Source organism: Rattus norvegicus, chromosome 2 (genome assembly GCF_036323735.1).
Source record: "Rattus norvegicus strain BN/NHsdMcwi chromosome 2, GRCr8, whole genome shotgun sequence".
NCBI lineage: Eukaryota > Metazoa > Chordata > Mammalia > Rodentia > Muridae > Rattus > Rattus norvegicus.
Window position 1 is genome coordinate 190,052,806 of NC_086020.1, and position 14,390 is coordinate 190,067,195.

General features: G+C 44.0%; 1 protein-coding gene across 10 annotated transcripts in view; it reads left to right on the forward strand.

The window, feature by feature from the left end:
- Spag17 (sperm associated antigen 17) overlaps window positions 1-14,390 on the forward strand; it is a 246,975-nt gene that overhangs the window by 100,157 nt on the left and 132,428 nt on the right. For 9 of the 10 annotated variants that reach the window (XR_005501147.2, XR_005501148.2, XR_005501149.2 and 6 more), the window contains 7 exons: window positions 3,229-3,390; window positions 5,335-5,407; window positions 5,611-5,723; window positions 8,796-8,933; window positions 9,023-9,136; window positions 9,982-10,132; window positions 14,086-14,316. Coding sequence is in view for 6 of the 10 variants with exons in the window: in XM_039103807.2 (XP_038959735.1) it covers window positions 3,229-3,390; window positions 5,335-5,407; window positions 5,611-5,723; window positions 8,796-8,933; window positions 9,023-9,136; window positions 9,982-10,132; window positions 14,086-14,316 (982 nt within the window). In the remaining 4 variants the exon portion in view is untranslated. The remainder of the gene's footprint in view (window positions 1-3,228; window positions 3,391-5,334; window positions 5,408-5,610; window positions 5,724-8,795; window positions 8,934-9,022; window positions 9,137-9,981; window positions 10,133-14,085; window positions 14,317-14,390) is intronic. The other variant, XM_039103808.2, reaches the window with a different exon arrangement.

Genomic DNA, 14,390 nt, shown 5'->3' on the forward strand with positions numbered 1-14,390 from the left:
AAACATTAACCTCGTGCTGTTCATGGCAATGAAGCTGGTTCCAGGGTGGCCGCAACTTCCTGGGAATTTTGCTTGGAATCTTATGATGGGATTCCCTAAGCCATCCTTAATAAAATTACAAACAAGTTCTCTCTCTCTCTCTCTCTCTCTCTCTCTCTCTCTCTCTCTCTCTGTCTCTCTCTCTCCGTCTCTCTCTCTGTCTCTCTCTCTGTTTCTCTCTCTGTCTCTGTGTGTGTATATATGTGTGTATATATGTGTGTGCATGTGTGTGAAGCACACACACATTCATGAGCATGTGGAGAGGCCACAGAATGACATTGGGTGCCAAGTGCTTTTCAGCTTGTTCTTTTGAGATGAGGTCTCTCACTGGAGCTCATTGATTTACTTGTCCGGCTGCCCAGTCAACTTTAGGGTTCCGTCTACCACCGACCCTCTGGTGCCAAGGTTACAGGTGTGTGCTGACCTGTTTTTATGTTGGTGCTAGAGATTCAAACTTGGGTCCTCATGCTTGTGCAAGAAGGACTTTAGAGACTGAGAAATCTCACCAGACCCCAGTTGTTGGACGGGTATGCAGCCATATCTTGATTCAAATGATAGGTAAAAATGTTCCTCCAAGCTATAAATGTGTAGATATGTGCACAAGGAGGAAAAGGCCACCTACCAAAATACAGTAGAAAGTTGGCTTTATGGGGGGATTTAGGATTCCAAGGAAAAATATTTCCCACAAATATCACCTTGAAAAAATAAGACTGAACATTCCTAGTCCCCCAGTTTGGATAGCATGGTGTCTCTGGAAAACGGGACTGTGCTGATTCAATTTAAGAATTCCTTCACAAATGAGTGTGCTCTCCCATGGGTCTTCTTTAACCTCCAGGACCATGCTTGTTGACGAGCACTCCTATACCCCAAATAGAGGACATGCCATTGCTTCGTCAGGCTGTAAAGGTGAGCACCATGCTGTGACCAAAGCTTCAGGAAACTCAGCCTCCTGGGTAGAGCGTCCTGCTTCCTCCACCTGTGTCCACAGCTCTCTATTCATTAAAAACCACAGATCATTCCATCTTACTTATTTATTTTGTTAATGAAATGTAGTGGGGATTATACGGTGATTTTTCTGTTTGCTGAGAGTTTGGGAGAGTTTTGGGTAACTTGTTTTTGCAAAGTTGCTCAATTGAGATCCTTGCTTGGGTCTAAGGACTCACCATGCCAAAGACAGAAGTGTGCTGACCTGGCTACTATGAGTGTGAGCAGAAGAGGACAGGAAGGGGTTTGTAGAGATGCCTTTAAACCAGGATCAACTTGGGATGAAGGCCTGCATGGCTTCTGGGTGGCCCAGGGTGAGAGCACAGCCGGGCTTTTCTTTTTCCCACTCTCTCCAACATGGCTGCTGAGGAGTGGCTCTGGCACACAGGTGCTCTTCAGGAGTCCTGCACGCTGCGTGAGAGGATCTTCGCACCACTTCCAGTTATAGTACGGAACCATGCTAGTTTGATGCCAAGTTCATTCACTTTAACGAAAGAGACACGAGCCATATTTAATATTTTAGCAAATATGGAGTAGAAACTTTACACGGTAATTAACTTCAGGAAAACTATTTTACATGGAAAAGGATTACTTGAAATGCGAGTTACAGTAGAACACTCCTAAATTCAGAAGTAGATTGATGTTCAGGGTGTCTAACTGGGCCTTGAAAACATTCAGCTCTTCCAGAGGCGGTGTTGCCCCGCTGGTCCCTTTAATTTTCTGTCAATCTGTTTGTAGGTAGTTGCATCTGGTTCATGCCAGAGCTTTGGTTTGTACCCAACTGCAGGAAGCACAGCCTAGACCTGTCTCTTAGCGATAAAATCCATTTCCAGAAGAAAGGACCATTTAGGTTTAATATTGAAAGTCTACGTCTATTTGAAACTCAGGATTGCTTATTGAGCCTAACCTAATAAGGCTGCTTCATATAGAAGCAGGCCACGCCCATGGTGGTGCATTCTTACCTATGAGTTGTTAATGCAATCATATCTGCTTTAAGAGCCACGGTATGTGAGTCTTTCTTCCTCCCTGCATAGAGGAAACCATTTGCACCCCCTGGCTCAAACAAGTAGCCTGTACGTCTGCTGAACTAAGGTAATGAAAGCTTTACGTCAAGTAACCACCAATCAAGATGACCTAAGAGCTCACGTAAGACATCTGAAACACCTCAAGATAAACTCTGGCTGCTGAAATAACTTGCCAGCATTTGGCATATCATTTGCTGATGAATTTTTAAAATGAATTGCATAGGTTGTGCTAATGGATCATTGGGCAGAAACTTTACTATATTTCCTTTAGGAATAAAAATGGAAACTGTCTTTCCATGCCAACATATGGATAAGCACAGGATACCTGGTTGAAGTTTAACTGAAAACTCCCCAGTCCTGATGAGAGCATGTGAAGCCAACAGTCAGATGTGCTATGATGGACAGAGCCAAGCTTTTCTCTGGATGTCTGCCAGCCTATGAGTCACTGGCCCCACAGAAGTTCTCCATTCTGCCTTACCTCCTCAACTCAGATGTAGAATAGGCCTACTTAGTGCTTCTCTGTTACAGATAGGCACAGCCATCCCAGAATTTTCCAGGAAATGAAAGCTTAAGTAATAACCATAGCAGACCTGTAACTGGTTTGCCAGCTCATAGAAACTGCAAATTCAGTAGAAGCAGTAACTTGGATTTCTTCAAGTTTTCCTGCTAACAGTACCACAGGTGAAAACCAGCTCAGTAAAAGGAAAGAAGGGAGGAAAAAAGAAAACTTGATCACAGATATACTCCTTTATACTCAGACATTACACAAAGCCAAGCAAGGTAATCCAGTGCATTCATCTGAGCTCTTGAAGGAATCATCAACTGCTTGCCTGCTTGGCTTCAGCCAACAGTATCAAAATGATCTAACAGGTTTTAGGATTTCAGACACTGAGCACACGAAGCACAGTGTAGATGCTAATGAAGAGTTGCCTTTTCTGCACTAAAGCATTAAACATTAAGGTACTGGACAGCGTCAGAATCTCTGTGGCGAACATGAAGGGCATGAAGAATTTGTGTAGAAAAACTCCCTCACCAACACTAGAATTTGGTGCTTTGGGATCTGGGGATTTGATTTCCTGTAAAAGAAGTAGAAGCTTTTAAGGAAAGTTTTGCATGTTCTATCTATCTAATAGCATGACAGCCATGGGGAATTAATTCACACTGGTTCCTTCACTTGCAGCTTGACCTAGGCACGGAGATCTTTGAAAATGTCGCCTGTTTGATGTACGACAGCCTGGACTGGAAGAGGCAGCATCATCACTATCTGCAAAGCATGCAGCTCATCAATGTCCCACAAGTGGTTAGCGATAAGACCATGTTGGAAGCGATCCCGATTCCAGAGGTTAGTAGGCAAGGGCTCTGTGTAGCTATAGTAATCCTGGGGATGGGGTGGGTGACTTGATTTTCATATTTATAAAGCTTATGAAGAAAAGGCTACGGTAACCACCTGTGGTGGTGTCCCGTGCCTGTTGGGTTGAGGGGTAAGGGTAGGAGCAAGGAAGTAACTAAAAGTTAGCCAGAGCAGTAAGAGCCATGTGTTGGGGCTCTTTATTCTGGATGGTTTAATGTCAACTTAATTAGTGATTGATGAAGGAGGGTGTGTGGTGCCATCCCTGGGCTGGTTGTCCTGGGTTCTATAAGAAAACAGACTGAGCAAATCATAATGAGCCAGCTAGTGAACAACAGTCCTCCACAGCCTCTGCATCAGCTCCTGCCTCCAGGTTCCTTCCCTGTTTGAGTTCCTGTCCTGACTTTCTTCAGTGATGAATTAAAACATGGAAGCAGGAGCCGAATACACCCTTTCCTCCACAACCTATTGGTCCTGGTGTTTTGTCACAGCAATAGGAACCCTGACGGAGACACTTCTCACCTGGGAAAGTACAAAAAGAGCCACCTTCAGCTCAGGCTGCAGTGGCCAGCATGTAGGACAAGGGGCATTGTGACAAAATAATCCTAGCGTTTGCAGTGTTAGCGCTCAGCAAGATGCTGGCCACGTAACAGGGCATGTCTCCTGCCCCATTTCCTGAAGTGGAGTGTAATGTCAGTGGTTTCAATATGGTATGAGAGGAATGAGAGCAGTGGATATAATCAAAATGGTGCCCACCCTAGTTAGGCTTTCTGTTGCTGTTACAAAACATTGTGGCCAAAAGCAGCTTGTGGAAGAAAGGTTTATTTCATATTAGAACTCTCGGGTCACATGCTATCACCGGGGCAGGGCAGGGCAGATATTCAAGGGAGGAACTGAAGCGAAAGTCATGGAGGAGCACTGCTGGTTGGTTCTTTGGAGCCCAGGGCATCAGGAGTGACTGCAGACATCAGGCATTGACCTTCTAGCATTGATAGGATCTGGTTTGCCATTGACTCAGTTGTGACTGTGCCTTGGTTTTTCCCTTTTGGGGACAAAAGAGTATTTAACTGGTTGTTGATTTTACAGAAACCTACAGTGAAAAGACACTGGGTTTCTGAAGAGACAAAACTTTCAAGTTCTTGAAATTTTTGAAGATTATGGAACTTTTGAAAGATTAAATGTTTAGGGTTGTGATATCAATGCTACTGTGAGATCTTGGAGTAAACAGAAAGGGAAGGTTATTTCATAGTGTTGTATTTATGTGTCAATCTTAATAAAATAATGGGAGGTCAAATATCCTAGTTAGATTGTTTTCTTTTGGCCAATCTGGCATTAGCTATGACCATCTCAGAAGGGAAGATTCAATTGAGAAAATGCCTCTTTTAAACTGGCCTGTAGGCACGTCTGGATGGCATTTTCTTCATTAATGATATTTGCCGAAGGAGCCATCCCACTTTGGGCAATGCCTTTCCTGGGAAGGTTGTCCTGAGGTCTATAGAAAGACAAGCTGAGCAAGCCAGTAAGCAGTGTCCCTCCATTGCGTCTGCTGAAGTTCTTGCCCTGACTTCTCTCATTGATGGAGTGTAAGAAGAAACTAACCCTTCCTCCCCAAGATGCTTTTGCACACGGTACTTTATCACAGCCACAGAGACCATGAGTGACTAAGACAGCACCTGAGTAGAGAACAGAAGGACTGAGAGCCGGGGTCAGAAGCATGAATTGCCTGGTAGAAAACCTGTTGGGATAGGAGTGCATAATAATATTCTGAAGAAGAGAAGACAAGATAGCCCAAGGTGTGGATGCTGTCATGGCTCAAACCAAGACCAGGGGCATGCTCTGGGTGCCGTTTGCTTTTTTCACACCCTCACTTACTAAGATCCTGCTGGTGGATCTCGGACATTTGATAAAAGCACTTCTTTTTAATTATTTTTCTTTCAGCCTCCACCATCAACTGCTCCAGCCCCCGGAAAGAAGAAAGCACAGTATGAGGAATCACATGCTCCCCCATCAGGCACGTGTGAAATCAGCTGCTGTGATATTACCCCCTCACGGCTTAAGTACTGTCCTCCTCCTCTTCCGTACTCTGGTCAGCAGCCCCTCCCCCTACAGTGTCTACAGTGACCTGTGCCTCCCAGTTCTAACTTACGGACATAATTTCAGGATGAAATAGAGAATGCATCTTAACTGGGCAATGTCACTTTCTGCATTTGACAGTGGCTTTTATCATCACAACTGAAGTAGACATGCGGTATTACAATGACCTGCTGAATCCAATTCCAGAGGAATTTATTTCAGTGCCCCTGATACTGCACTGTATGCTGGAACAGGTGGGTAGATATTGAGGCTTCTCCCCTGGCAGCAATCTTGACTATTTTCTCTCTCTTCACTTCCAAACTTTAGGATGATTTTGTAATTATACTCGGAATACCTGGGATGCAGCCTATTAAGTCAGAATATTTCAGATAGAAGTAAGATTTGCTTTAATCACCAATTTCTCTCTCCTCTCTCTCTCTCTCTCTCTCTCTCTCTCTCTCTCTCTCTCTCTCTCTCTCTCTCTCTCTCCCCCACTGAGCTCTAGAATGATTCATTTAACATTCCCCAAATCTTGGGTAGAATATACACTTAAAACTGTCCTTGTGTGAAAGTTCTGATTAATTTTTGTCAGCTTGGCACAAACTAGAGTCACCTGGGAAGAAAGATCCTGAGTTAAGAAGTTGCCTCCGTCAAATTGGTCATGGGCATGTATGTAGAGCATTTTCTTGTTTAATGATTGATGTGGGAGGGCCCAGCCCACTATGGGAAGTGCCATTCTGAGTTGAAGAAGAAAGCAAGCTAAGTGAGCCATGAGGCCAGTAAGCCTCAGGAATCCCCTCCAGGTTCCTGCCTCCAAGTTCCTGCCTTGGCTTCCCTCCATGATGGACCGTAACCTGAAAGCCAGAGGAACCCTGCCGCTCTCCAAGTAGCAGTGTTGTATTACAGTGACAGAAAGAAAACCAAGACAGTAGGGTTATTTTAATGAAAGAAGAAAAGCTCTTGGACAGAGGATCAGCTTATTAATGGCCTTTAATCTTTAAATATTTGTTTGTAGATGTATGTTTGTGTGAATGCCTTCATGCATGGATGCTTATCATTTATGTGAAGGGACCAGTGGAGGCCAGAAGAGGCAATTTCATCCCTTGGAAGTGAAGTCACAGGTTCTTGCGAGCTGCCTGATGTGGGAGCTGGGAGTGTCTGTTTGTCTGTTTTAGATTTTGTTTTGGTGTTTTTTGTGTGTACAGACACACTTGATTTTCTAGACAGTTACACTAATGGCTTCCTTTACGTCCAGAAGGTTTTAGTGATACCAGTGGTTCCATGTCCATGAATTCATAAAAGCTCAAGTCTCTAAAACCTCTGAGTCTTGTAGTCTCCTGACCTTATTTACTATAGACTCCCCTGTTTCATTCAAATCAACTCAAAAGCAGTGACTATTCCATGATCACCCAAGTTCCGGTTAACTGGAAGGATGGTGGATGAGCCCCACCTTACCCCTCATCTGACAGACTCCCTGGAGATATCTAGAGATGAATAAAGACCTGACAGTTTCAGGGTAAGGAAACCCAAGTATTGAAGTAATGGGATGCCACTTGCAGGGCTAGAAGTTCGAGCTCTGGTTTTCAGAGATGGAGCAGTTTTAACTTTAGGATGCCAATGGATCCATGGAATAATTGAGAAGTAAGAAGTGGCAACAGTAGTGAGTGTTTCAAAGACTGAGTGTCTCCAATGGTAAAGAAAACAGGACTCTTTCCTCCCAGAACAGTGATTCTCAACAGGGAGTTAGCATGCTTCCCTGTGGGCACTTTGCAGTGAGTGGAGGAAATTGGTTCAGACAATGGGAAGGAGGCCACTTGCATCACACAGAGGCTGAGGATGCCACGCAATACTCCAGTGTGTAGGTTAGCACCCCCTGAAAATTCCAAATATTCAGTCCAGAATGTCACTACTGCAAAAGGTGATCAACCTTGTAGAAAAGTACAAAATTACAACAACAATGCAAATATTTGAAGGCAAAGGGGCCTATGGGGCAGGTGCCACCGGACAGAAGAACTGGTAAGGTTAAAGCAGGTTCAAACCCCCAGGAAATCTCATAATTAAGAACGTGATAGAATCAGCTCCTGGCCAGACTCTACCTGTCCTGGAGCATGTGACCAGGATAATACCCCACTAAGAGACCATGACAACCAGTCACACAGCATAGAACTTAGAGTTCTCCATGCTAATGAGGTATCTAGATAGGGCCTGAGTGTTTAGCCAATGAGCTTCCCTTGCGAGGCATCCCTTCCTTCAAAAGATATTTAATTCCTGGCTCACCCTGACTAAGACGTGTGCATTCACATCCACCGTGAATAAAACAGTTTAGACAAACAAAGTTCATCTTCTTTGTCAAGGATCACCTTGGGAGTGTGGTGGGTGGAGGGAAGGCCTGCATCATAACAACCTGCACCTAGACCTCCTACGGAAGGCCTCTTTTCCAGCCCCTCCATACTTTTGGCAGTTACTCAGAGCCAAGCTAGATACTACCCTGTCCCAACTCCTCACAGGTGCCAGCTGCATCTTGGTACATGGGAGGTTGAGATCCACAGCAGCCTTCCCAGATCTCACTGTTTCTTGCCTGGAAGAACACAAACTGTGTTCTGCCCTGATCGACATTCCTGCAGTGCTCCAGTTCTGAGCAGTCAGGCAGAAACATACACTGTCAGAAAGAGTGTTTATTGGATGTTCGTGTTAGGTCTTTAGTTATATTCCAGCTTCCTTTACTTGCCCCCTAAGCAAACTTGAACAAGGCATTTAATCTTTCTAGACCTCGATTTGCCCTCATAAGGTAACGATTATCTAACACTGATCTCACCATTGACATTTTTCTATATTTGAAAAGACAAATGAGGGTTTGGGCTGAAGTCCCCATTCTTTAGTTCGTTCAAACTGTGTGGGGTGGGATTGACCGTGTAAATCACTCATCTATGTTTTATCCTCTTCCAAGCAGAAAATACTATACGTGCCAGGTAATGGCTGTGAGGCTCAGGGGAGTGAATGTGTGTGCAGATACCCCACAATACCTGGAATGATGCTTAAATTATGAGGTCTAATGAGAAAGAATGAATTAAAAAAAATCAATATTGTAACTTTTACTATTATTCCTGGCTTTATGTCATCTATTTTAAGGCAGTTGCTAAAATTACATCTAATGCGTGGATCACAAACATTTTCTCCTTTAGTTTTGGCATCAGTGACCTTTTGCTGCCATTAGCACCAATGTTTCCATGGGCCTGCCCCCTCTTCACTAAGAGCAATGGGAACGCATGCGCATCAGCAAAAAGCTGAGTACTAAGCCACGTCCTCCCCATGGCCTTTCTCAATAGGTTATAGCAACGGAAGAGGATCTCACCCCGCCGAGTTTGGTGGAGCCAGCCCCCAGAGCAGATGGGTTAGACTACAGAATCGCAGCTCACATCGTGTCCATCCTGCCTTCCCTCTGCCTCACTGAGAAGGAAAAGAAGGTTCGAACGTGAGGGAGCCAAAGAGCCCTTGTACTTTGAAGCAAAGTATGCGTTATCCAATTCAATTGATGTTGCTTTAATTTAAACAGAATCTCCACGAGATATTCTTAACTGAAGGAGAGAGCGAAAGCAAAACCCCACCCAAAGGCCCTCTCCTGCTGAACTACCACGACACGTATGCCCACAAGAAGTACGCGCTGAAGGTAATAACCAGGCCGCCTCCCTCCCACAGCTGATGCAAGTAGGTGTGTTTGTGATTCATTAGTTGGGGAGATCTCATTGGATGATATACCAACCAATGCTAATGAAATTAGTGTATAGGATAAATACCTGCTGACGATGTGGGCTCAGAAACAGGAGTGGACAGGAGCAATGTATGTCAGCAAAAAGCATTTGGCCTAATCACCGGGGTCCAGTTAACTACGGATTTGATCGTCACCACCATTACATGCGCATTAAAGCTTTGTGGTCAGGTACTGAAAAATTAACTGAACGGTTAAGAGTACTTGCGGCTGGTCCAGAGGACCCAAGGTAAATCTATTAAACCCATGTCAGGCAGCTCAGAACTGGGTGTAAGTCCAGCTCCTGGGAGTCTCTTCAGGCCTCCAAGGGCATCCACACACAGACATACACATATACACATAAATATAAATGAATCTTGAAGAAAATATGGGCATTTCCCTTAAATATCTGCTGCTGTGAAATACTAGTGGAGGCCAACAAAGGATCTCAGAGAAGACAGATAAATCCACTTCAAACACAGGCAGCTTGTCACCAGGAATGGAGGCTCCCTTGTGCCTGTGCTGCAGGAACTTCTGGAAAAATGAGAACTATCTTCTTTGACCTTATTACAAATGTGAATTTGCCGCCCTCAATTACTCCTGATTTCCCGTTTCCAGATGAGAGTGAAGATAGCACGCTTGGCCTTCTCCGTATGCAAAAGGCATGTGACAGCTCTTGTTAGTGTCTTCTGTCATGCTGCTTTCTCTCTCTTCTTTTTTCTTTCTTTTCTTTCTTTTTTTTTTCTTTTTTTTTTTTTTTTTGTAAGGACCAAAAGAATTTTGACCCGGTTCAAATTGAGGAGGAGATGCAATCCAAGCTGCCACTGTGGGAATTCCTTCAGTTCCCTCTGCCGCCTCCGTGGAACAGCACTAAACGGCTTGCCACCATTCATGAACTGATGCATTTCTGTACCAACGGTGAGTACCGTGCTTTGGCTTATACCCAATTCAATTAATAGCCCTTAAGTTGCACCCTTATTCCCAAAAAGCATTTTGATCCCCGAAAGGCCTTCCAGAGGCCTCGGCCTCTGGCCATGATATTCCAACCAATGCCATGTGGAAGCTCACGAATGTAACATTGTGCACTTTGATGTGGTGGATTTTCTTTCCACTGTGTTTTTGTAAACCCTTGAACCACACAGCCCCCCCTCCCCCAACCACCAGTGTCATTAGAGATGATGCAATCCGTCCTACTTACCAGGAGCAATGGTTCATGTATCTGTAAAAATATAAAACTGAACAAGAACCTCTTGTCTCAAGTTACCACAGTCCCTCCCCAGAAGAACAGACAGTCAGACAGACAGTCAGATGGACAGACAGACAGAAATCAATACAGATAGATAGGCTTCACCAAAGAACGGACCCTTTATCATTGGTGAAATCCACACAAACCATACAGCACAGTGGCATTAGCTGAGGAGGGAGAAGAGAAGGCCTGAGCAGGTGACTGCCTGAACTAAGCAATTGTTAGTCTGGAGTCTCGTGGACCAGTTTCAGGCAACACAGGTCACTTTTGACTTCTAGAACTGTACTCAAAGGAAACTTGAAATACCTTTCATGTACCTCGCCTGACTCAATAGATCGGACACGACATTTATACATGTCAGTCGAGCTGTGCTGATAAAATGCACTACATTCGAGTGTAGAATGCAGTCACTGAATGGTTCTGTGTAGTAGACTGGGCAGTCTCCAGGCAACTTGTATCTGCACCCCATCCCAAGGAGCACAAAGGAAAAAGTGTGTGAAGCAGATCTCTGCCACTTCGGTGGGAGCTGTGTTTCTACTCGACATTCGACAGAAGATGTTGAAGTCTGGACCATCTCTCTGTTAATCCAATCACATGGCTACCCTGGGGCTTTCCCACTAGTTGCAGTGTCACTGGGGTGAGAGAGCACAAGAGACCACGAGAGGTGATTTTAAATACAAACCTCTCTATCCGTGTCCTTTATAGAAGTGACATGTTCAATTCTCTCTGCATGTCTTTGCCTCCCAAAGCCTTTTAAGAGCTTTCCTAACCGACAATCAAGAATGCCCCTCATCTGTTTACAAAGCAAGTTCTTCAGAACAACCTCGCGTCTCGGCCATGACCCCATCTGCACTGAGAAATAACATACTACCAATTGTTTTCTTCTCTGTATCCTGAGTCACTCCACAATTACTCCTTTTTTTTTCTGGGTTAAAGAAAAGAAATAGAAGGTCTGGGTCACAGAATTTGACTGGAGTGTCTATCTTGTGGATTGTGAGCATTTTGCTGGATCACCCCTGTACAGGAGGGTGAGAAGGAAGGAAAGAAGGTGTGGTCTGGGGGCAGAGGAGCAACAAAAAAATCCCTGTCCAATGCTATCCTGAGATGGAATTCTGAAAGCAGTATTTATACCCAAAAATTTAATGTCTTTCTTTTTTTTTTTTTTAGTATTAACTATTGAATCGATGGTTGGCCATATGTTAGACAGGTTCCCTACCAGTGAGCTGCACTGCCAGCTACATGAGTTGAAATATGAAGATATCTTATAGAATCATAATATATCCTGGTTCAGATGAACATTGAGATTTACCTAGTTCAACTATATTTCCATCTCATAAAAAATCTGAAATCATGGAAAGCTGAATTATTTATTGTAGGGCTGTAATAGTAGTGTAGACCCACAACTGAAATCCTGTCCCCTGGGTGCTCTCACAAGGATCCTTTCCTTATGCTACTGAACTGAAGGGAGGGCAAATGTCATATGAAGTCCATTTGCCTTCTTGGTGCCATAACTGACCCTAGTCCTGGGGATGGAGGGATGACAGATAGTCCCTTGTCAGCATATCACTAAAGAATGGGTACACTCAAGCTAACCTTTCCCATAAGAGGAAGGAGACCAGGACGGGGGTGACATTACATGATTGAGGAGGATGCTGAGGGATGACAGGAAGTTAAAAAGAGGAACAGGATGGTGAGCATGATCAAAATATATTTGCATGCATGCATGTATGCATGAAAGTCTCAAAACCGTTTTTTAAAATAAAGGGAAATTATAAATTAATATTTCTAATGAATGTAAGGTATTAAAGTCATCAGAAAAAAATCTGAGCACACAAAAATCAGCAGAACTTTTACACACACACACACACACACACACACACACACACTCACACTCACACAAATCTAGAATCCCATCTCATCTTAGTGTACTCTTAGGATTCTGTACTGCAGACTAAACCCTGCAGTCACCCTGTTTCATTTTTACTTACATCCCACACCCACCAACCAGGCTGCTCCATCACATCGCCCTGGGCTATTTCAATGGCTTTCTGGCTACATTCTGTGCTTTCACTTTCTCATTTGTGAATCTTTTATTCATGGAAGGACCAGAACATCCTGGGATGTTCATCAGGTCATGCATCTTCTTTAATCCAAAGCTTCTGATATTCACCTGTTTAAAAAACTCAACGCTATCTACCACGCACTGAGAAGTCCCTTCCCTGCCAGTCTTTCATTGGCCTGTTCTCCTGTGTCTACAATGGTCTTACTGCTTCCTTGAAATGTCAGTCACACACAAGTCTCCAGAACTCTGTCCTTGCCAAGTTCCAAGCCTCTTTTGCATGTTCATTCTCCTTCCTTGTTTTTGTCTCCTTATCTGAGCTCCCCGCCCCGCCCCCGCCCCGGGCTCCTGTGTACTGTAAGAGCACACAGCCTTTCCACTCCCATACCTTCTTCATCATCATCTGATGTCATGTGCATTTGTCTCTCTTTGGCTACGATAAGGATGTTGTATGACAGCTAGGAGCCCATGGCTTTACTCACCAGCTTTCATTGAAGTTGCTAGTACCCAATGGGTACTCAGGAACATATTTATTTATTTTTTTTTTTGGTTCTTTTTTTTTCGGAGCTGCGGACCGAACCCAGGGCCTTGTGCTTGCTAGGCAAGCGCTCTACCACTGAGCTAAATCCCCAACCCCAGGAACATATTTATTTATTATTACTTTTGTTTGTCTGTTTTGAGATTGATTTGAGGCTGGCCTGGTATGCATGCTCATCCTCCTGCCTCAGGCTGCTAACTACTAGAATTGTAGGTGTATACCACCATACTCAGATCAACAACTGTTTACTCGGTAACTCCTTTGCCCTTTTCTTGTCTCTCTTCTAGATCCCTATGTTATTTTCCATGTTGTTCCATTCATCTTGGGAGGGGCCTACAGAGGATGAAGATAATCTAGGACTCATTATTCCAGAACAATCTATTTGACTGTTATTTTACTGTAATCTCATTGAGTCGCTTTTGCCAGTCTCTACCTCTCAAACCTCTGTTTTGAACTTTGAAAGTTTAAGAACTAAACTTTCCATTTTCTTCTTTGAATCCTAGGCACCTTGTGGCAAAGCCAGGCTGTCACCGATAGCCTAGTGGCTGTATGCAGAACACAGTTGAATAGACACAACTGAGAAACGTTAAAATGCAAACATGGAAAGTGGCAGTTCTTACATTTGGCTTTTTCTGAACCTGAATGAATAAGAAAAGCTTCTAAGTATCGGAACCTGTAATAGACACAAATTCCAAAAGGCAATATGCCAATAAAATCTTAAATATATATGGTATTTAAACCAATATGGCACCGTGTAAAGCTTGGGCATGTGAACATGGGTACCAAACACTGATTAAGGCTATGAAGCTGTTTTGGGAGTGTGCCTTAGATCTCTTTATATCTTAATTGTGATTTTTTTAGTACCCAGATCTTTGATATTTGTTGAAGACTTCTGAAGCCTGTATTTAAATCAGGCCAGCACCCATGATGACATGAATCCCTGGTACCCCTCAGTTGCCCCTGTGTCAGCCCTGCATCATGCACTAACAAGAGCCATTCCTTGAGGCAGGGGTCCCGCTCTTTTACAGAAGTTCTGAGCTGGAATGAAGTAGAACGAGCCTTCAAGGTATTTACTTTTGAAAGCCTGAAGCTCTCAGAGGTGGATGAGGCAGGACGGCTCAAGCCCACCGAGGTGATCAGTGAGACAAATGTTGAAAATGTCAACATTCCTTGGGACAATCCTGCCAGGTTCGCTAAGCTGATAAGACAGCGGTACATCCACAGGATGAGCATACAGAAGGCCAAGCCAGTATTAGTAGGTATGCTGCATGAAAGGGATGGGGAGGGGCAGCCATCCTGGTACTGTGTCTAATGAATGCTCTTCATCTTGACT